At 42.5% G+C, this 20,757-nt stretch overlaps 1 protein-coding gene across 1 annotated transcript; it reads right to left on the reverse strand.

The window, feature by feature from the left end:
* Nucleotides 1-10,856: 10,856 nt before the first annotated feature.
* tamalin (trafficking regulator and scaffold protein tamalin) lies at nt 10,857-20,109 on the reverse strand. Its single transcript, XM_072367401.1, has 8 exons — nt 19,790-20,109; nt 17,935-17,987; nt 17,117-17,171; nt 15,260-15,362; nt 14,134-14,227; nt 12,536-12,602; nt 11,986-12,052; nt 10,857-11,796 (listed from the first exon to the last, which is right to left on the reverse strand). The coding sequence occupies exons 1-8, from the start codon at nt 19,982-19,984 to the stop codon at nt 11,312-11,314; spliced, it is 1,119 nt and encodes a 372-aa protein (XP_072223502.1). The 5' UTR covers nt 19,985-20,109; the 3' UTR covers nt 10,857-11,311.
* Between the last annotated feature and the right edge of the window lie 648 nt (nt 20,110-20,757).

Genomic DNA, 20,757 nt, shown 5'->3' on the forward strand with positions numbered 1-20,757 from the left:
GCAGAGACAAGATACCCTGGTGTTCTGGTAGGTGGGGCTAGAATAGCATATCAACAGACGTTCATTCACTGAAAGAAGATGTAGAGTCATATCCAGAGCTATTTTAAAGGCATAAGGGTTTTTCCTGGCAAAAACTTCCAAATGTACTGTTTGGAGTTACACAGATGATTTTGTAGAGGGTTTATAACTACTGGAGTGGGACTCAGAGTGAATGATGATTAAAAAAAAAAACTTAAAAACATGGTCTTAGACATGGACGTGGAGGTCTTAGGAGGATACACTTAATATAACAGTGGAATACTGGACAGCATAAAGAAAGGGGAAACCTGGTTCTGTTCTGGTTCTGTTCTGTTTTTTTTTCAGTATAAAGCAACAGAAGATATGATTTGGCATTGTGTGCAGCATCAGCAAATTCCAAAAAGAAATTTAAAATTTGGAGTCATCAGGTCATAGGACAGTTTTTCTGCTTGAACTCAATCCATTACAAAAGAGCCCTGGCCCAGAAAAAGCTATAACCTAGATCTTGTCTAAATAGCACTTTCTCTTTACGTGTTAGACTTTTGATTGTTGGATGAACTGCGATCACTGCCTGTGGTGGTTGAAGTTTTCCTGAGCCTGTGCAGTGATTCCATGATAGAATAAACAACGTTTTTGATACAACGCTCCCTGAGGGTCTGCATATAATTAGTATTGGTTTCGGCCTCGTCCATTCTAAACAGATTTTTCTCTGAATGCCCATGTGATATTTTTGAAAAGTGATTGATCGCTTACCAACTTTAGTTCTGAAAGCATCAGCCTCTCTGTTTTCTTATGACTGGTAAAGTTACTGAACTGCTGCAAATAAGCCTTGTTCATTGTGAAAAGTTCTATTAAGTTTTTAGAAGTGGAGTCCTATGTAGTTTAACCCAATGATCTTGGACAGAACCCCTCTGAAGGGTCACAAGATGTGTAAATGTGACAAAATGAAGAAAAAGCTAAGTCTTAAAGCATCTTTGACTCTTCGTTTATCTCTTTACTTGTTTGAAATTGTAGAAAAATGGCTTTTTTTATCCCCTTCAAGCAGATGCTGACATGAAATCACACAGTGTCTCTTAAATGTGTCATTGGTGGAGCCAATAAAAAGTATTTGACAACTGTGCTAATACAGAGTTTTCTTAACAACAACACATATAACAACAAAATAGTTTTCAATAGGCTAAAAGTCTACTGTGTATTTTACAGATTCAGGTTGGCTTGTTCTAATTTTTACTTCGTAAACTACGGGTAGGTGTGAAATATGTGTGGTGTGATAACATTTTTTTTTAAGTTCTCTGGGGAAACAGGGAAGTACCTCAAGAGGAATACATTCAAACAACGTAAGAGAGCTGTCAGAAGTATAACAATGAGGTCACAGCCTCAGACCAAGACGCCTCTGCCTATTCGCACCTCGGTCTGGTGTCACCTCGCTTTTGGTTTGCAGGGCACGTCGTGGTGGCTGCATGTATTGTTGCCATCTCTGAGCAGAGGCGTGGATGAAGGTGGGGAATGTTTTCATAGGTCCCCACAGGAAAACAGTCAGGAAGCATTACATGAGGTCTCAAACACTCTGTAAAACCAGCGCTGAGTCCCTCCAGGAACTCCCCAGAACTCAAGCGGCCGCTGTGGTAGGCTGCTGCTGCTTTTGTTTTGATTCTTCTCCAGGTCCGGGACGGTCGCCACCAATGACTCACTCATATTGGCTCTTGGCTGACGTTGGCCCCTTTTCGTCTTCAGCTTTTTTTTTTCAATGAATTTCCTCTTGTTTTTCCAGATACAGTCGCTGGATGAAATAGTGGTGTTATTGTCTCAAAGTTTCCTGGACCTGTTCAAGGTCAGGGGCCAGTTGTTTAACAGTACGTACGGGGACTTTATGAAGAGTTTGTGATGCTGGGTTGACTGCACTAACGCAGGTGAAATCCCCAAACAACGCAAAGTCTCGCTTCTCAGTATTAGACTCAGATTGAAGCGACTTGTGGAGGGTGGGGAGAAAATGTCCACCACAAGAACAACAGTTGCCATTCAGATGGAAATGGATAATAACTCTGCCCCAGAATGCTGTTTGGTCCCTTTTCCAATCACGGTGAACAACTCGGCCTCCTTAGAAGTGCAGTCACTGCTCATTTCATGATGACATAGAAACAACAACGTATTCCCATTCCAAACTGAAGACAGTAACGTGAAATTTCTGGACCTATGTCTGTTGAAGATCAAACACGTCATTTTTTATTTCTTTATGGCTAAAATGTGGAACTCTATAGGTATTTTATTTCCTTATTAAAACAAGGGGAAGAAGCAGCAGTCAACAAAGAAGTCACAGTGACAAAGCAGACACTTGAAGTTCCCCTTTTCCTATATTAAAAAAAAACCAAAAAAACTTCTTAACCAGTTGCAGTTGTTTTGAGCAACATGATATGACAACAAGTGGTGTGTCATCTTTCACAGTCGTCACTTGACTCTCACATCCCCCTCAAAAATAGTTGTTTCAGTATGAAGTGTAGCACGTGTCATCACCGCAGACGAATCAGTTCGACCTTCTTTGATTGAGTGCAAAGGACTTCGAGGTGCAGAGTTTGTGGGCACAAGAAAACAGAATAACCTAAATAATGTTGGATAAAAGCAGCTGTCTATGTGACATATAAACCCACACACTGTGAATTTGAAATACTGTGGGGCTTTCAGTTCATTTATCCTTTTCACATTGATCTGAGGAGTGGCTTAGGGTGAGGGGCTGTTTGTGGTCTCTGTAATTTACATTGCCACCAAATAAAAGAGAAACATCCTGAAGACAGTAAACTTCAGCTAACTGCAATCATAATGTTTTCTGGGAACACACAACAGTATCTCTGGGCTCCACACTCTGTGTTTTCCAGCTTTGCTCTTGGAAAGAAAGATGGTGAGTCAACATCCTCTCTTCCCTCACACAAACACAACAGCTTCCAGCATTCCTGAAGGCCAGACACTCCGCTTTGCTCCACAGCCTGAGCTCTCAGACGACCATACTGATTTAATTTGCTCAGACACGGTGGCAGAGTTGTCAGTGTGGACGTGGAGACTGTGTTCGTTCAGAGTCCCCTGGAAGAAAAATATGACGTTCAGAACAGGCTGATCCCAACCACTTCCTCTTTTCAGAGACAGGAAGAAGTCACTGTGGCCGTTCTTAGCCTTTCAATCCAAGTGTGGATATCTGAAGGTCTTCTGTGGTTACAAGAATCCACATTTTATAGAAACAAACAATAGTTTTAGCAAATAATCTAAATGAAACCCCTTTTTCCTCGAAAAATTTCTGATAAGTTTCAAACTGTGGCAGCAATGTGTTTAGAGATACAACCACATGACACTTCCTGCCATTGTGTTTCAGGGCTTTCTCTGTCTTTGTGTGCACATTCTCAGCTATCAAGCGTTTTATATAACAGAGGCTTGGTTCTTAACCCTTGAATTAACAGGCTGGGTCAAAAATGACCTGATTGGTCTATATTATTTAACACTCCGTCTGTCATGTGGTATTTCTAAACTTTTCCACCGGTGCATCAAATATTTCCTTCCATCTGTGAGAAACTTGTTATCCCTATCAGTTATTTTTACAGAGAACCACATCATTCTTCAACCTTATCAGCGACCATATATCGCACAATATGACAACTATACACGCAGACAATGTATTCTTTGTTTTCTTCTTCACAACTGAAATGATTTTATCATAACTTATCACAGTTGCATGAAAGCGTTTACAGCTTGATGAAAAATTAATACATTCTTAGTCAGTCAGTGGGATTCAAATGATAATTTTGGGAAATATATGCATGTTGCATCGATTTATATTTATAATAGAGAAACATCTGATTATTTCTGACTCACCAGATGACCTTTTTATTAATGCGTGTGTTTGTGTGTGTTCATGTGTGTGTATGCAAAGGTGGAAGTGACAGAACATGAACAGGTGGTTCCTTATCTGACTTTGTGTTCTCAAACATCATAAAGCCATCATGGAAAAGAGGAACCAGTTTAACAACTAAATGTTCGATCTGACACCCATCCTTTGCCATCTGGACAAATTTGGTTTCTCTGTGAATATTTCACCAGCTCAGACGTTCCAGCTCATGAAACCAGCCTTCAAATCATTTAGTTTAATCCCATTTTTAGCCTATGGAGAAAGTCTGAGCTTAATGCGGAGCCCCGGTGTGACACACTGAGACAATGCCTGTGATGCCCCACATCATGTTCTCCAGAATTGTGAGAAACTTAAAACAAATCCTTCCTTCACCCCTCAATTTACAGTGGGGTTAGTTGCACACAGCTGCTGTTTCCTGTCTTGGCAGTGAAGCAAAATGGTCATGATTGTCTGACACATGAGCGGCAAAGGGAAAGAAAGGCATATTTAGTTACACAGTTTCACGCCTGTTACTCCTTTAAACAGGAAATAAGAGAATAGTAACGTTAAACATGTATGTTTGTGTGTGTGTGTGAGTCTTTGAAGAGATGCGTATATATGTATATGTATATGTATATGTATATGTATACATATATAGTTTATATACACATATTTAGTACACAACAGAAATTACAACATTCTTGTCTAATGTGAAGAATTTGGAAAATGTGTTTTTTGAGGACAGCCCAGATCCCAATGGAGAATACCAGGTTTTCAGCCATTCTAAAAATATAGAATTCTGTAATTCCTCAAATACTTTTTAACTGCGCTTTGTTCAACAAAGTGACAAACTTTACCTGGAGATAGTTTTTATTTTATTCTGTCATTCCTCAAATACTTTTTAACTGCGCTTTGTTCAACAAAGTGACAAACTTTACCTGGAGATAGTTTTTACATTTTTCTCATGTGAATCTCATCTTTTCACCAACTTCCTATGCCCTCAAGTATGCCCATATCATCACACTTCAACCTCCATGCCTCACTGTTGTATTTTTTGAGGTAGTCTTGGCCAGGGTTACACTCATCCTTACCATTTCTTCTTCTGATCTTCAGGCAAGGCCCACATAATCTCTGATTTCCATGGACCCCTGCGGCATGTCTCATGTCTCAAGCCCTTCTGATTTTCAACACCAGATTACACGTGTAGTGCTCTGTCCACTGATTTAGTGGTACCATGACCTGTTCTAGCTCTTTAGAACTGATGAAACCATACATCAATTATTCAGAAATGGTACTGTTTCAAAGCATGTAATATTTGAAGGGAAACTAGTCCTTTACTTTGTATTAGCCTTTAAGCAGCAGGCCCAGATATCTTGACATTTAGTCACTAGTTAAACTCCAAAAACACTGGATTCTTCAAAAAATAGTGCAGATCATCATGCATCATTTGCTTGTTTTCCTCCTCTGTTTGATAAAAGAACTCCACCGCCAAGTTTTGATTGTTGACTTTCTTTTCAAAACCTGATGCAGGACAGAGGTCTTTGGCATGAGGTCACCTGGTTCTGAGGTGACCGGGGAAGAAGACATCAGATGAGGTCAAAACTTCTGCAACATTTTCAGATGAACATTAATGTGAGACCAGCACATCAGAGTTTGTCCCTGATCAAATCTGTCATTATCATGTATTGTACAGGAACCAGTTACACATTCTTTCAGCAGTTTGATCCCGCTGCTGCAGCACAGCTCATTCACTCCGGTAAGGACGTCCATCGTACTCAAAGTTGTCGTCCACGTCGTCAAAATCTGATAAATATTCTGCCATGTTGCACAAAACTATCAGTAGCAAACTACGTGTGAAGTTAGCCGACTGTCACAGAGCACGGAGTAAATAAGCTGTGCTGCATCAGCGCGCGGCGATGACGTCATCCTAGTAGCCGAGTGTGTAGAAAGCCCTCTATAAGCCCCCGATAGCTGCCAATAACAACAACACAGCAGCTATGACCTAAAAGTGCAATTCATTCATTCTTCTTAAAGTATTGGTGAAATAAAGACAGATAATGCCTTATTTAGAAGCTGCATCATCTATGCCCCCGTTCTCTTCCATTATATAGAGATACGCAGATCTCGAGGAATCTAAATATCTTCCGAAGGATGCTGACTTTCACCAAACTGTTCTCTGTGAGTAGATAAACGTATTTCATGCCAGAAATAAGGTCAAGGTTTAAAAATACCAGAGTTCCCCTTTAAGGCCCCAGTATGGTTGCTGTGCGATGACATCATGGTGCCGGCCATATATAATGACGCGAGTCGACGCTCCAGCAGTTGCAATCTTCTCCGTCACAGAGGTGTCGCTGCTACGTGAAGGTAAATATAATGATGAAAGTGAAGAAGAAAACAATGCCCCCCGTCAAGAGCAGGAGTAGCCCTGTCATCATTGGTCAGCATTCTCACCTCTGCTTACATAATAGCTGATGAGCCTACAGAAGTTGAAATTTCAATTGGTGTGTCATCACCATTATAGTCTGATATAGTACTTAGAATATTGTAATAGGACTTCTAAGTGTATTGTGTTATCTTGTCTTTGTTTGTCTGTTTTGAAATAGTGTGCTTCAATGGATACACTTGGGAATTACCGTTGCCTTTCAGGATGCAATAATAATAATAATAATAAAAATAATGGATCGGTTTGCTGTTTTACTTGCTTATGCTGTTTCAGTGCAGACGCACTTCTCCTCGCTGAGCCTGTTTTTCAAATTGGTCCATCTGGTTTGTCGTTCTTCGCACGCGCCAAGTTACAAATTTTGAGTTGTGCACGACTCTACCGAGCCGCGGAAAGGAAATAGTTTGCAGTGTTTTGATAACTATTTATGTTTCATCTCTGACCAACTGTGTACTGGAAGTGATTTGCTGTCTCCTGACAGTTAAAAACAACTTGCATTTAGTCTAAGTAAATGAAAATGTTGTATGATTCCACTCAGGATACATAACAATACCAAGTGTGAAGAGGGCCTTTAGAAAATATCCTTCATTGTTATAATGCTATTAAACTAAATCTAAACTTGTATTTCTTTTTTTTCCACAAAACAGATTAATTTGTGAAGTGTTTTATTACATGATATAACCACTGGTTTAATGTCTGGTGCATCCAGTGTTTGTTGGTATCTGTCAGAAATGTTAATTTTGTGTACAGTCACATTTACAGTAAGGCTTCAGCTCTTCTGTCAATTCTTAGATGAAGCCCTGAAAAACTAGCAATAAAACCCAACTTTCAAAACACCCTACAACTGCTTTTTCTTCTGCAAATGAGTGCCTCGTGAAAGCTTGGCTAATCTGTTTCATCAGGACCCGTGTGGGCGGTTGTTTGATCAGATTTCACTGACAGCTGCCTGCAACATGAGCAAACAACTGCCATAAGGCTTCATTTTGAATGTTGATTAACGTTTATTGGTTCATGGAAACAAATTGCCTTCTTCCCGCCGAGGCCCGTCCACTTCGAACTGATGGGAAAACCACAGACACAACTTCAAAGATAAAAATATCTTTCAATTTCCGTAGAAAATGAGATTTATTTTTCTTGTTTTGTAAAACATTGTCACTAATGTTAAGAAAATGACTGACAGAAGTTTTCAGAGCCTTTAAGATATTATTTATATGTCTTATTATGTATTTGTTTTATTACCAAGAACCAGTTACTGTATTGAAACGTGAGGTTAGATGATCTGTAAGACCCATGCTGCAACTTGAGCATTTTTTACAGATGGTATCTGTATAAAAGACTTCCACCCATCCATTTTCTATACCCGCTTAATTCGACTGTCAGGTCGCGGGGGGGCTGGAGCCTATCCCAGTGATCATTGGGCGAGAGGCGGGGTACACCCTGGACAGGTCGCCAGTCCATCACAGGGCCACACAGAGACAAATGGGACAAACATGCACACACACTCACTCCTAGGGACAGTGGGAGGAAGCCGGAGTATCTGGAAAGGTATAAAAGACTTGATAAAAAAAAGTACAGTTCCTAAATAGAGGTCCTGAGCTGTTCAGTAACAAGCACCAGGAAAGTGACACTAAAGCTACTGAGACAATATAACCGTTAAGATATCGGCTCACTGCTGCTGCATGGAAACCAAACGCTGAAACTTTATCTCAGATGCAGACTGTGAGGAGATGACTGTGGTTTGCATATATTCAGCTGCGCAGATATTTGTTGAAAGTTATTTCTGTTTAGGTTTGCAGTAAAGCTGAGTCATCCAAGTCACTCTGGGTCGATTCCTCCAGTTGGCCACATCTTCTAAACTTAATATTTTACAAGCATTTTTGTGGGACAGTTTCCGTCTGTAAATTTTGATCTCGTGGTCTTCTTTATTTCACAATTGTTGTCTCAAAAAAACTGTCAAGTCTGGTGTATTGTAAGTTATGTGTACTCTCATTTTAAAACAAATACACACACACACACCAATTGACAGACCAATATAAACATATGTGTACCTATAGTCTTTTTTAAAGCCCTGAAGTCAGTTGGATTCTCTTATCTTCATGGTGGATTTCCGGCACATTTGTCACCCACATCCTGTCTTGACAGCCCACACAAGCTCCTAACCCTGTATCAGACACAACAAGGCAGCATGCCATGGCAGCCACCTACACTTTATGATGGCAAAACCTTACTGTTTTCTGTGACATTTTTGCTTCGGAAAGGCTGATCTCTTGTGTAAGGACAACATTTGTGGTCACGTCTGGTGTCTATTCTTTGAACAGAAGTGTTTAGCCCAGCATCCAACTGCTTCCTCATTTTTAAGCAACAAGAACACGGTAAACCATCAATCTAACCAGAGGCACTAACGGCCCATCAGAAACTGTGACGCACACGATGCTTGAGAAAGACTATTCTGGTCTGAGCTGTTTCACCACAGTGGCTCATTTTTGTACTGTAGGCCCTCCTGCTTCCTTTTCTCAAAGCTCTTTTTAACTTTTCCGGCAGACGATAACAGGACTGGGTCAGCACGCATATCTTGTTTGCCAACTGTGCCCTCAGCGATCACAACCTCAGATGCATTCTTTAATCATTTTTTGGTTCTTCCCTCAAAACAAAATGGGCTCTGTGAAAGGAAGGTTTGTAGATTATTTAACTCCACTGTGGGTGCTGGGGGCAGAAGTAATATAACTACATCTTATTCCCAAAGAAGTGTCTGTTGCATCAGCTTGTTTTTTGAGCACAATGTCTGAGTCTATAATTAGTATGGGGATACAGGAACAGAGACACACTGAAAGATTAGAGAAGCACGTGTGTATCAACAAATAGGCATCTGCCAAGGGGCTTTATCTAAAAACTTTAATGCAGATTGCAGATAACTATTTTGATTGCAAACCTCCTTTTACGTCAGTGCAACTTGATTTCTAACTGCTCATATTACGGTGGATTATACTGATATTGATTAGAACATGGGTTACTGGATCATTTTCCATAGTTTTCAATTTTACAACTTGCATCATGTTACAGATTTGGCTGTCACGTGTCTGCTAAGAGGCCGCTCATCAGCCCACGGATGAAGGGGACTACAAATAGTGCGGAGAGTGCATAGAAGTGAAATTTCATGTTGAGTTCACAGCCAGTGGGGCTTGATATGACATAAAGCCAAAGACGTTAAGGATATGAATAATTTTATTTTCATTGGGCTATTATTCGTTGTTGGGTTGTCAATGTAGACCGTTATTTCCATGAGCTGTTCTTTTTATAGGACAGAAAAAAAAATATCAAAAAGCTTCTGATAGAATTGTTACAGTTGGTACAGTTTTAATAATATATTGCTGATTAAGCCTTTGATTTTGACCTAAAACTCGATCAGTGTTCTGATATTTTCATGAAAAAACAGTGCAGAGGATGTAATGAAAGAGTAGGCAAACAGCTCAAGCTGAAACTGAGGCAAGTTTGTCCAACCCACAAGTGCACACACTAATTCACCACTTAGTCTTTAAATCAGCTGTGTTATTTTAGCAGGTGGGTGACATATTTGCAACAGTAACCACATAGTTTGCGCTGACCTCCTGCTGTGTTAACTGCTGAGCATCAGCTGCACCCTCCTTGTTTGGCCCCTTTGTCTATGTGAAATGGCCCTTTCACGCATTGTTTTAAGTGTTACCATCGTCAGGACTAATTACCCTCTCATTACCCAGGCAGCCCATTTTCTCTAAACCCCATGTTTTAAGCACCAGCAAGCATGCATAACAATCCTTTATATCAGTGTCTCCCACCCCCCTCCGTTGTCCCTCTCCATCACAACAAGCAGAGGAGAGCATGAAGAGGGCCCGGCTCGAACACATGGCTGCATACCATCGCTCACCATCGTCGTCACCGCTGATGCATCTGTGAACGAGCGGCAGAGGACAAAAGGGATCAACGCCGCAGAGCCAACAGGGAGAGTGACCACCATGACCTCATGGGTCAGCTGGGATCCAGGAATGAAAAGACTCTGAGTAACCCCCACACAACACACACACCCAGCAAACTCTTGGACAACTGAAGCTGCCATGGGAATATGGGAGCGTGGAAGAGGAGGAATCAGCATTTGCCTGCGGGAGCTGAAAGAAAGCGGTTGCGTTTGGAATTTTGGGTCATGGTTTTCTTCGCACATTCCTCACTGTTCTCCCAACAATAAACTGTGTCAGAGAGACAACAGTCTCCATTCTGGATACTTTGCACCATAAAAAAGCCTTGAAGCATCCAAAACCACATGCTAACCTCCAGAACTCGGGTGATAGCATTCTTAAATTATGGAAGAGCTGTGGAGCCAAAGAGGCTTACTATACTTAAGCATCACATGAAAAAGGATGCATTTCCATCAGATAAACAGATTGTCTGTACACTCGAGGTCAGGGAGCTAAGTCTAGTTTAGCAGCCAAAAAAAGTTGCGGCTGGTTGAACAAAGTAACTTTTCTTCCAAGTTCTGCATAAAATAACGAGCGTACTATGTTGAAATGCCACAGATTTTATTTTTAGAGCCATTAATTTTGGTGGAAAAATAAAACAGGATCTGAATCGTCCCAAGCTGACGATGAGCTCGTCTCTTGCAAAAAGTCAAGTTGCACAATTACAGCTATAGCAGGCATTTTCTTCAGCTGTCAAAATAAAAACCTGTTGATGCAGGGGCAAAAAACCCAAAAAAAGGGAACATCTTTCATTTTGTACAGAAAAACAACAAGTAGAAATAAATAAATAACTTAAAATTCGAAACAAACAGAAAGAGGTTATGTACACCTGTGAAACACTGAAAGCTACTGAATGTAGCAAAAATGTTCATTGGGCGACCCATTTAAAACAGGGCAGAGGTGCGACTACAGAGCCGATTCACTTTGGTCCCAAACTCTTCAACTTGCTGTTTTCTTTGGTAGTTTAGTTTGACAGTGGTGCTTTAGTCTGTTTGCTGCTCAAAGCTTGCTCTCCTCCTCTTCCAGTGGTCGATTCAATCCTGGAATGAATTTGAGGAGGCGCCTACGAAAGCTCTTCTGTTTGGGCTTCCTCTGCAACGAGCCAAATCCTCCTTGCTTCTCCCCTGAGGTGGAGGAGGATGAAGATCCCCTCACGTAGCTGCGAGTGCTGGCGCTGCGGGTAAGCTGAGTCTTAGTTGTTGTAAAGAACTCGCTGGCCGGTCGGAGACGCTGCTGCCTCTGCGGCAGCTGTTTTTCTTTCTTTTCGTCCGCATTATCCGAGTCCACGTTGCCGTCAGCCTGGTACAGGCAGGTTTGGTAGAGAGGGTCGTCCTCAGTGGCTGTGCTGAGGAAGCTGGCGCTGCTGCTGGTGCTGCCGGTGCATCGGAGGGCTCTCTGAGTCGCAGGGCTGGGAGCGCCGAGGCTGCCGTACACACCTGCTGACTCCAGGGACTCGTACACTGCAGCATCGCTCAACACAATGCCTGCAGGAGAAGAGGACAGTGTGAGGACCAATCCTTAAAAGGTCACATCGTAAAGTCACATCTTCATTATCATCTGATAATCCCATTCAAACTACATTAATCTCAGTTTACAAATAAATATCCGCCATCATGTTCTTTTTCTGCCTGAATAAAAATCCTAAATCAGTTGAGGTAAACACGACAACCTACCGTGAACAAGCCTCTGCTCCTGCACCATCAACGAGCGATATTCATCCCACTTCTCATGGAGAGTTTGCTACAAAAGAGAAAAAGAGATGTTTAAGCAGACTGGGACAGCAACAACAGCATAAAATAACTTTCCATTATGACTGTGTCAGTGTGGTTTAGCCTCAACTTCCACTACATCTCAAGCTGCGACAAAAGCAGCGTGTTCAGCAGCAGGCTGATCTTTAAAATGATGGATTAGTATCTGAGAAGGCGGCTGTGTTGCCGCGGATTACTGCGGGACAGCTGTTGTAGTGTTTGGGGACAGTTCGCTCACTTGAGCCACTTCACAGGCAGCTCGAGTTGAGAATGTCTGCGGCGATCTGTGAGCCTGCTGCACCGACTGCTGATGGAACAGGTGGAGCTGCTAGGAGACAGGTGTGGAGGGAGGGGGAGGTGCTTTCTATATCCGGGATGTATCACTGTGTGTGCGTGTAAGGCTGCTGAACACACAAAAAAGGGCCGACTCACTCCTGACAACTTTTACACCAAACACTAAAACAAAACCACTCACCTTTAAATACTGCAGCCGAGCCTCCAGCTCAGCTTTTCGGATCGAGTCACTGTAAACCGTCTCCAGCCTGCAAGTGAAAAACCAGATGGGCCACAGAGTTAGTAAGCTCAACAGGAAGTGCTTATTAAAACTACAAGGGTAGAAAACAGCACTAAAAACACTAAAGGCTCTTTTCACAAGTCAGGGACAGGAACGGGCCTGGTGTCGAACAGCAGTTTACAAGCAGTGGGGAACGATAAACTTATACAGTTTCCACTCTGTGACACTTCAGTGCTGCAAATCTTTTTGGATCAGGGGTGGAAGAACAACCCATGGAGCTTGTTTACACTCTTGCAGTTCATAAGGAGTCGAGTGGTGCAAATCATTTCTTGAAGTCAGTGTGTAAAAGCCGTGCCCACATTGACACTGATGCGGTTCTTTTTGCAGCGGATCTCCAAGCTTAAAGCGGAGCTGCGCTAATTGTCCTTTTAATCTTTTACAAGCAGAGACGGAGGGTGAGGAAGAGAGCCTGGCTCCAATTAAACACTCACTAAGCGAACTGACAGACGGAGCCGTGATAGCCATGTGCCTCGAGCGATGCCAAAGTTAACTGACAAAAAAAACAAAAAACAAAATAACTTAATTTTCATAACAGTTCCAACAAAACATACTGAACCAAAACCTCATATTTTAAAAGGTAAGGCAAATTTCTGGCATTGACTGGATCAAAAGTTTACTTTAGAGTAAATAAAACGTTCAAGTAGACCCTAGACTTTCCCGCCTCTGTGACATAAACTGTGACCCATGTCTTGCTCTTCATTACGATCAGTCTCCAATATAACATTCATGTCATGTTGTACAGCTCCCAGAATTCAACAAGGAAGGATCAACAGAGCCTTTTTGTGACAGCCGACACGTCAAAAACATGAAACCTCAATAAAATATGATGTGGGGGGGTGGGGGTGGTGTCAGCTTTCTTTGTAAAACCAGGTGGATCTTCATTAGATTCTGCGTCCTGTTCCATAAAAGAGATGCTGTCGTCAGCACAAAATGAACCGACTTCCCACTTTAGTTTAGCTGTAAAATGATAGCAAACAGCTATTTCTTTTCTTTTTTCTTTTCTTTTTTCTTTTTTTTTGCTGAAAATGAGCCAAGAAAGAAATGCTGAAAAAGTCAATCACCCATAATGAGGGTGATTTTTTGGCCAAATTTGCAGATATAACGTAAGTTATAGACAGTAAGGACCATCATCAGGATATGAAAGAGTGACAATGGCTGTTTTTTTTTTATTCCCAATTTCCATTTGAAACTCTAAACATGACCCCCTCCACAGCAGCTTATCTGCTCATCACAAGGTTCCAAGGTAGAGAACTATGTTCACGTCACCAAAAACCCGAGGCTCAACATGCCAAACTGCATTAATCCCCCTATGTAAAACATCCTTGAGATTGCCTGAATAGCAGAAGAGCACAACTATTTTAGTTTTTTTGTTCACATTTCTCCCTGTTATGGGTCCAATCGATTAACCATTTTTGCAACAGAACAAAGTGAACATATTCACTTAGAAACGGAAGCAAGAGGAGCACCAGCACAAAGCTGTTGCTTCTGAATCTGTTTACCTGAGGGTGTTGCCACTGGCCCTGATGAGCTGAACAATGTCCTTGTGCAGGAATCCCTCCACCGTGGCCTCATTCACACTCGCAATGGTGTCCCCTGCACACACAAACACACACACACACAAATCTAAACAACGTATGTGTACCAGAATGCTTTCGTCCATTGTGGCTCAAACTACTTCAAGAAGCAGCCAGCTGAGGCTTGTTGGATTGTAAATGGAACCTCAACATGTGTGAAACACAAATGTGCAGTCGTGGCGCTCGCCGCTACGTTTCGGTCTCCTCGTGTGAAGGGAAACACGTGTTGGTTCGGTGTATGGTGTTGAGTTCTAAAGCTGCTAATGTTTATCTGCAAGAGGAGTCATGCAAGTTGTCCTTTGGCTCAGCAAAGCAATTAAACGTGCTGCAGACTTTCAAACGTGACAGCGGCCTTTGTGAGGCTTCGTCACAAAGCCCCCCCCCCCCATTCAAAAAGCAGAGCAGTGAGCTCATTGTGTTCACAGCGAGACGCAGGAGACAATAGAGGTAGCATGCGAGGAATGTAGGAAGCGAAACCGAAGTGAAACACTCGGGCTGGATGTAGGAAAGAAGTGGCGGCAACAGCGGCAGATATTCACCGTCCCTCATTTTTGACAGACTGATGGAGACTTAACACGGTTCTCACTCAGCCGTCACAAGATTCCCAACCAGAGATCATTTATTGAAGTAAAATGGAGCAGTGAGCTGCTTCTTGTCAGTTCAGTTTAAGTTTTTTTGACCATTTATCCTCAACATTCATGCTGCTCTATGGAAAAAAACAGCCCAAATAGAAAAGCTATATTTGTCTAATAAAAATATCATTGGTAAACGTAGGTTGCAAATAAATGTTGCCCGAGTAAGCGTGCGGTCATATTTGTACTTCCCTCAACCGTCAACCATCTGGTTGAAACTCATGAGTGCTTTTGTTGACATACAGTTTAAAATGTCAGCTGGAACACACAAAACAGTACGAGTTCAACCAAAACATCGTGTCTCGCTCACCCCCCCTCCCCCCCGTGTCTATTCAAGTGCTTTTCAGGTTATTTTAGGTTAAACAGACACGGCTCAAGTAAAAAGAAGAACCATAGCCATGGAAGAAATGTTTACTCACCAACTTTAAGTCCTGCTAGCTGGGCGGGGCTGTCCTCGTGCACCTTACACACAAATGTGCACATCTCCACCGAGTTTTGGTCCTGATGGTGGAGGCCGTAAGTCTGAAAGAGGCCAGAGCAATCGTTCTGAGCAAAAACAAAGCTCGCTTCTGTTTTTCTTGATGTCTAGGAACGAGCTTACACAACGTGACTGATGTCTGTTCTTGTGAAAATGTCACAATGCACCTCTGAAAAACCACTGAATGACATGCAGAGGAAGACATGACGGACAAGGAAGCAACAATGGCCGCATCACGAAACGATGTGACGTAAACAAGAAAACCAGGGAGGTTTTTTTCCCCCTTCTTGTCTCATAAAATAAATCCACTGGTGGCTTTTGTCATTGTAAGTTGATGTTAAATTGATCAATTTAAATACAACCCAATGAGAGCTAAATAAATATTGAAAAAACTAATTTGAAAACTACCGTCATGTTATTTTAAGTAGGTACAAAGGTTCAAAAAGCAGAATATGCTAAGACAAACATTTTTTTTGTCACTGATTAATTTGAGGACTGATTTCTTAATTAACAGATTAATTATATGGCCAGCTTCACCGCCACAAATATAGAAAAATTCAAAGCCCGTCTTCAAAGGTCTCCTTTTGTCTGACCAACAGTCCAAAGCAGCAGGTACTTCCATAGTTTTGTAATGCACACTTAGATGGTGACGCATAATCATTTCCTTGCTTTGGTTCATTTCTCTTATCTAAACTTGTGTGCCTCCTCTCCCACCAAATGTTTTGTTGTCTGGGAGACCTGCTTTTGTTACTTCCACATGCATTTGCACGCGCTTCCTTGTTTCAGTCACCGCAGTGTCTCTGCAAACGACCACAGTGCTGCAGAACACGAATGCACCTCCTCTCCTCATCCTACGTTCAGCCAGTCAACGTGCTGCTGCTACAGGAGGTTTTAGCTTTAAAAATAAATGAATAAATAAAAAATAACAAAGAGAGTCAAATCCACTGATAGAAAAATGGATCAGGCTTGCATGAGTGTATGGCTGGAAATGACAATGATTCAGATCTGCCTGTTTTCGCAGCTGCTGGCGTCCCTCTCAGCAGCCTGAAAGATAAACACGTAGCCATGCAAATATCGTTGCAAGGCAAATATCACATTTACATGCTGACTCCATGGCTCCACATGAACACTACAGAAACTGAGGGAGGAAACCACCAGGAAACACAAGACTCCACACTCATGGCTGTCACCACTGACCATCAAACTGCTCCTCATGGCCTCACTTCCTTCTGGCCACAGGCAGGCAGGAAGGGCGGGAATGCCTAACGAAAGCGTAAATAGAACACCGTGTCTTTTCCTCGAAGAAATACTTCAAGAAGCTTTGAGTGAGCACCAAAGTATAACATTATCCATGTTATCCCCTGCACGCATTAATCGTGTTTGAAAACTATTTAAAGGACGGGCTCTGAAATACAGAGCCAACATTCTGAGACGACGCTGCAGGGCGATATGTGCCGGCTGGGTGGGCGAGAGTGGAGCAGGCATTACAAGAGGAGTGTGTGAATGAAACACACGGCTTAATGTACAGATGCTGGGAGGGAGGGAGAAAAAGAGCATTTCCTCCTCCCTCGAGTCATAGGATTAACCTGAACGAGACGTTTGACTGATGCATGACCTTTCACTCCTGCCGGTGCAGGGAAACACTCGGATTAAAGGGTGTGCATGAATAGATGCACATGCCTCTGCTACTTAGAGGCAGATCATCTGGTATTAGAAATGTGGCCGATCATGGAAATCCCGATAAACTGCGCTCTGAAAGATTCTGAAAGGCCTCATATGTGACGATTAAACTTCTTACCTGAATCTCAAAACCAAATGTCTCCTCTTCTTTTTTCTCCAGAACCACCACCTTCCTGAAAAAAATAAAAAATTCTTTGATCTTTATGTCTAAGACAGAGATGAAAAGATAAGTCAATAAGCACCTATTCAGATAATCTATGAATCCCACCAGCCATCTTTAAACCAACAGTTAACGGCTGCAGGTTTTCTTTAATGCAGTTTCAATCATCACAAACTGAATACACTTCCATATTTGCACTGTTCATTTCGGGCTATAGGAGGGACATAAAATTGACTACATCAGTCAATAATAAAGGCAATAATCCAAAGCATTCATGTCTCATCTTCTCAGCAATGGGACATTTTTTAAACAGATCACTCACATCCCAAATTTCTTGGGCCCTTCCAAACAGTCGGTTTTTTTACAGCGTATCCACTGGGATACAGAATGATGATACTTATAGTCTTTGTTAAGAATGATTTACAAAACAAGACTCCAACGATTAAAATGCTAAATGAATGTGTGTCTTTATCTAAATTGCATTAAAGGGCATCTCTGCCGGCAGCACAGGACTCGGCCTGTGTCCAGCAGCGTCTGGACGTCACAGTCACAGACACAGTACAACGATCTGTTAGACTAAAGGACGTCAGTGTGCGACAGAAGCAGTAAAATACATGAAAATTCATGACAGCTCTCCAGAATGCCACACGTAACAATGTACGCGGCTACAAACGATCACTGTGTGGATGAGGGCCCCTCGCTCAGAGACAGCGGGGAAGTGGTCATAAAATAGATTTGCTGAAAAAGACTTCAAGGAGATATGTGGGAGATTGTACCTTTGCGGTTCTGGTGACTGTGTTAGGGGTTTCCACTTCTGTGGCCCGCCGCCCTGTGAGGAGAAAACGAAACAAGACATGAAGCGTGTCAGAAATGTACACGAGGTTAGCGCAAGATTACTCATAAGGCCTCCCCCCCACCACCCCAACATCTCCTGGAGACACCTACAGCACATGTCGGCGAGTCCACTGGTTCAACAAGTCTCAATGTGGCAAGCGTGCGCTGTGCAGCATGTTTGTTGTTTTTAAAGTCACTGAGCCATGGTGTCGGCTTTGAGATGCTGCTCCTGAGACAAGAAAGACATGTCTGTCTTCTTGTTTGTTTACTCTTTACTCTGTATGTCCTTAACAGAAAACCTTCAGCTAAATTTGGCACCAGTATCACACAAAATCAGCAGCCCTGAAGCGCTCAAACTGTTGACCTATCTGAAATCATTTCGAGGCGCTCACACAAACTCCAGTCTATCCGAAGAGACACACAAGATGCAGTGGTGAACACCGGGTCACAATAACTGCATTGAGAGGAAAAAGTCAAATCAGTAGCCGGTCGGGCCCCTGCCCTACCTGACTGTGTAAATAAGAAGGGTATTGCACCAGGAGCCCCCAGTAAATCACATAAAAATGGGCTCACCTCTGTTCCAACTGGGTCATTTTCAAATGTTACTCCCATGAAAGCCCGCTTTGTGCTACAGTCTCTCTGCCTAGTAAAATGTTGCTTTCTTTATGTCCCAACACTTACAGAATTGTCCCGCACTCGTCTCAATGAGAGCATTTATTCCCAAATACCCACAGAGCCCAACGGGGGTGGCTTAACGGGATCTGCCTGCCTGAGCGTACACAATGCAGTGTTGTAGCCCCGCACTCTTGCTGCTGCTGCTGCACACTGATGGTGTGTGGGTTTGGAGACAAGCGTGTCTCCAACTGGACTGTACTCTGTCAGCGACACATGCCCTGCCTGAAAGCAGCCCTCAAAACCTTACAAAACCTCCAGAGTTTACAGAATTGGGTTGACATGGATTTATGAGAGGAGCAACAGTCCAGAAAATGTGCTGACCGAACAACCAAAGATGCACCCTGATGACAAGCATTATGCAACACAGACTCAAGCTGGCGTCACTCTCCACCATCGCTGTCAGTCTTAAAACTCAACTTCACACGTGGACCCGGATGGTCTTGTTAAAACGACCGATTTTGTGTGAAGCCACGTTCAGAGTGTTCTTGTTCTTGAATGACACCAATGTGAAGAGAACAGTCATCGCGGAGCAGATTAAAGTGCTTCTGTGCACTGAAAGTGCTGTCAGGAGAGTGAACCCAGTAAATATGATCTGAACTCCTTTCTTTAACAAAGGAATTCCTCACACATCACCAAGAGTAAGCTCCTAAATGGGTTTTGGTAACCTTAATGCTCCCAACTAAACACCTGAAAAACAACTCAAATTCGATTCTTCTCTTCTTTCTTCTCACTTTCGGCATTTCAATCAAATGCCCAAATTAAAGTATGAAGAGCATCAGACTGTGTGTGTGTGTATGGGTGGTCCACACTTGTATTAACTTCTGCTGGCACTCATTAGGATGCCATCTGTACATAACAAGTGTCTCAAGAGAATTTGGGATCTTCTAGCAGTAGTTCCCAGAGATTTCCAGTCACACACTGACACTGAACTGATAAACAGATCCTTGGTTTAGTCTAACCTTGACCAAAAAAATAAATAAATCTCAAGTTACACAGTTCAAAACAGTATTCAATAAGCCTAATAACACAGCTTAGAAATTATGTCAGATACTTTTAGCTTCATTGGACGGAAACTACAGACAGCACCAAACTGATGAATTAAGCTACAGGTACGTGTCTTACCTTTTTGAAGTTCCTGGGTAGCGTCCCACCAGAGTAAGCCAGTGTCTTGTAGTTATAAACCTCCGAGGAGTTTGTCGGTAAGTCCACAGTCCGACAGCTGTCTGACTTTGACGAAGGGAAATAAATGTCGTCCTGAGAAGCGGTTCCGCTGGCCGGCCCGCTGGAGTTCACCTTCTTCAGCCTCCTGAACGTCATTGTTGAAACTGAAACGTAGACTTTCTTGCTGCTCTCTGACACGCAGGAGACGAATCCAGCCGCAGCGTAGAGAGATGTGACCGAAGTTTGAGACTCGGCGTGGTGCGGGCTGCGACTCCCCTCCGCGGGTGTCGCCACCCATCACAGTGGAGGCGGGGAATTGTTTGTGAAGGACACACGTGAGAGCGTTAACGCGCAGCCACTGAGGTGCCTTCAAGGGCGGCTTGGGAGTTTTTGTGTCACACTTGCAGCGCACAACTGGGAGGCCTTCAAGTGTTTCAAAACTCAGAACAATGACGCTTTTCATTTAAAAAACGTTCAGTGAAAATATATGTAGATTGACTGTGAAAGAACGACCGGTTATTATCCGTGGAAATAAACCAGCTCCAATATCATTACTTTGTATTAGCTTTTTGAACATACATTTAAACATACATCACTACTTTATGACACTGCAAAAGAACTGAAGTGCTGGACTGTAATCAATGCTGTGTAATATTATGTGCCACTCATATGGGTGTTATAATTGGCTTTGTTCTTAGACATTATGTATTCATATTCTCTATTTTACTAAATAACCTATGTTCCTAGCTGGTACTTTTCCGCTCTGCTCATACTGCGCAATAGATGACCTTAAACAGTCAGACTTTAGGATGACATAGCAAGACAAAACAACTGGGTAAGACAAAACATCTCTTTTGGAGTAGATAGGTCTGTACATCGGGTACACGCCTAAAACAGCACTCACATACACACACACACTGTTTATCACA

The sequence above is a fragment of the Leuresthes tenuis genome, unplaced genomic scaffold (genome assembly GCF_036924035.1).
Source record: "Leuresthes tenuis unplaced genomic scaffold, fLeuTen1.0.hap1 SCAF_16, whole genome shotgun sequence".
Lineage (NCBI taxonomy): Eukaryota > Metazoa > Chordata > Actinopteri > Atheriniformes > Atherinopsidae > Leuresthes > Leuresthes tenuis.

Bases quoted from the DNA above. Each gene is read 5' to 3' on its own strand.
- tamalin (XM_072367401.1), bottom strand. From the start codon at position 19,984: ATGACGTTCAGGAGGCTGAAGAAGGTGAACTCCAGCGGGCCGGCCAGC. The intron at 15,363-17,116 runs GTAAGAAGTTTA...GGCCTCTTTCAG, and splicing joins CATTTGGTTTTGAGATTCAG to ACTTACGGCCTCCACCATCA. The intron at 12,053-12,535 runs GTGAGTGGTTTT...TCTCTTTTGTAG, and splicing joins CTCGGCTGCAGTATTTAAAG to CAAACTCTCCATGAGAAGTG.